The 2,221-nt window shown below is 41.1% G+C and overlaps 1 protein-coding gene across 1 annotated transcript; it reads right to left on the reverse strand.

Moving 5' to 3' along the window:
- Positions 1 to 886: 886 nt before the first annotated feature.
- On the reverse strand, positions 887 to 1,834 carry LOC132013457 (olfactory receptor 56B1-like). The gene has a single exon (XM_059393253.1). It carries the CDS (start codon positions 1,832 to 1,834, stop codon positions 887 to 889), a length of 948 nt encoding a protein of 315 aa, XP_059249236.1.
- Between the last annotated feature and the right edge of the window lie 387 nt (positions 1,835 to 2,221).

Genomic DNA, 2,221 nt, shown 5'->3' on the forward strand with positions numbered 1-2,221 from the left:
GGTTTTAATTTGAATCTCCCTGATAGCTAGTGATGATGAACACTTTTTCATCTGTCTGATAGCCATTTGTATGTCTTCATTGGAGAAGTGTCTGTTCATATCTTCTGCCATTTTTTGATATGATTATCTGTTTTGTGTGTGTTGAGTTTGACGAGTTCTTTATAGATCCTGGATCTCAACCTTTTGTCTGTACTGTCATTTGCAAATATCTTCTCCCATTCTGTGGGTTGCCTCTTTGTTTTCTTCACTGTTTCCTTTGCTGTGCAGAAGCTTTTGATTTTGATGAAGTCCCAAAAGTTCATTTCCACTTTTGTTTATTTGCCTTTGGAGACATATCATGAAAGAAGTTGCTGTGGCTGATATTGAAGAGGTCACTGCCTATATTCTCCTCTAGGATTCTGATGGATTCCTGTCTCACATTGAGGTCTTTTATCCATTTTGAGTTTATCTTTGTGTACGGTGTAAGAGAATGGTCGAGTTTCATTCTTCTACATATAGCAGTCCAGTTTCCCCAGCACCATTTATTGAAGAGACTGTCTTTTTTCCACTGTATATTTTTTCCTGTTTTGTTGAAGATTAATTGACATAGAGTTGAGGGTCCATATCTGGGCTCTCTACTCTGTTCCACTGGTCAATGTGTCTGTTTTTATGCCAGTACCATGCTGTCTTGGTGATCACAGCTTTGTAGTAAATATAATCTCTTATGAATATTTTGGAGCTACTGGGAATGTTTGTTTTTGTATTCACATGCTTTTACACTGTGAAAAAGCTATCTCAAAGGGCTTTCACTTTCCCTGTTATAATTGAATTTCTACTATCCGTTCTAGAAGAAGCTGAAGAAAATGTAAAATTATGGAGAAAATCACTGCAGACTGGTGTTCTTTTCTCATCTCCAACAAAAGTTCCTTTGGAAGCCTGCCCTGAGTTCTTTAGTCCTAAGTGCATAAACTATAGGGTTGAGGGAAGGGGGGATGATGCTGTGCAGCACATTGAGTAGAACTGGAATCAAAGAACCTTTGGGTTCTGCCAGGTGCATTACTGTAGTCACAACAACAATTGTGTAGAAGAAGAGAATAAGGATCAGATGGGAGCTACAAGTGCTCAGAGCTTTGGATGCAGCTTCAGCCGAGTTCAGTCTAAGTACAGAGCGCAAAATCAAAATGTATGTCAATATTATGAGACCTAGGTCACTCCCCATTATAAGCCATGCCAGAATCAACTGGAAGATGCTGTTTGGCCTCCTGTCATCACAAGCCAGACTAGTGACCCCATGGTTAGAGCACAGGAAATGCTCAATCTCATTCTTGGAGCAATAATTACGCTGGGCTGCAAGCACAGGCACCGGAATGACAAGCAAACCATTTCTAAGTACCATGAACACAGTAGCCTTTAAGATTAAGGCATTGGTGACAATTGATGTGTAGCGAAGAGGGTGACAAATTGCTACATATCTGTCAAAAGCCATACAGAGGAAGATACCAGACTCCATGCCAACAAAGCAGTGAATGGCATAAATCTGAGCAAAGCACTCAGGGAGGCTGATGACCTTGGCATCAAACCAGAAGATGGCCAAGATCTTGGGCATGATGGTGGTGGCCAGGCCCATGTCTACCACAGAGAGAATGCCCAGGAAGTAGTACATAGACTGCTGAAGGGCAGGATCCTGGCAAATGGTGATGAGGACGAGGATGTTGGCAACAATTGCAGAGAGGTAGAGTATTGCCAATGGAATGGAGAGCCAGTGTTGCCAGCTTTGCATGCCTGGGAATCCCATCAGGATGAACTCAGAGACCTGGAATTTGGTGCAATTGGAGCCTTTCAGAGATACAGACATCTTTTCCTAAGAGAAAAAGTAAATGGTTTTCAAAGTTGCTATTTTGTGCAAAATTATCGTCAACAGTATTTTTTAACAGTCCTCATATAATTGTCACACAATATTATTTTTAAGATTTTATTTATTTGACGGAGAGAGAGAGAGAGATCACAAGTAAGCAGAGAGGCAGGTAGAGAAAGAGGTAAGCAGGCTCCCTGCTGAGCAGAGAGCCCAATATGGGGCTGGATCCCAGGACCCTGCCATAAGGATGTGATTCACAGGCAGAGGTTTCACCCTCTGAATTCCACAGATGCCCTACATTGAACAATATTTTAAATAAGGTCTCCACAGAGAATAGTTGGAACTGTAAAAAAATGAATTCTACAGTCATTTCTTACAGAAATTTAA

This window comes from Mustela nigripes, chromosome 1, assembly GCF_022355385.1.
Source record: "Mustela nigripes isolate SB6536 chromosome 1, MUSNIG.SB6536, whole genome shotgun sequence".
In the NCBI taxonomy this organism is placed as follows: Eukaryota; Metazoa; Chordata; class Mammalia; order Carnivora; family Mustelidae; genus Mustela; species Mustela nigripes.

Coding starts and splice junctions, on each gene's coding strand:
- LOC132013457 (XM_059393253.1), bottom strand. CDS start 1,834: ATGTCTGTATCTCTGAAAGGCTCCAATTGCACCAAATTCCAGGTCTCT.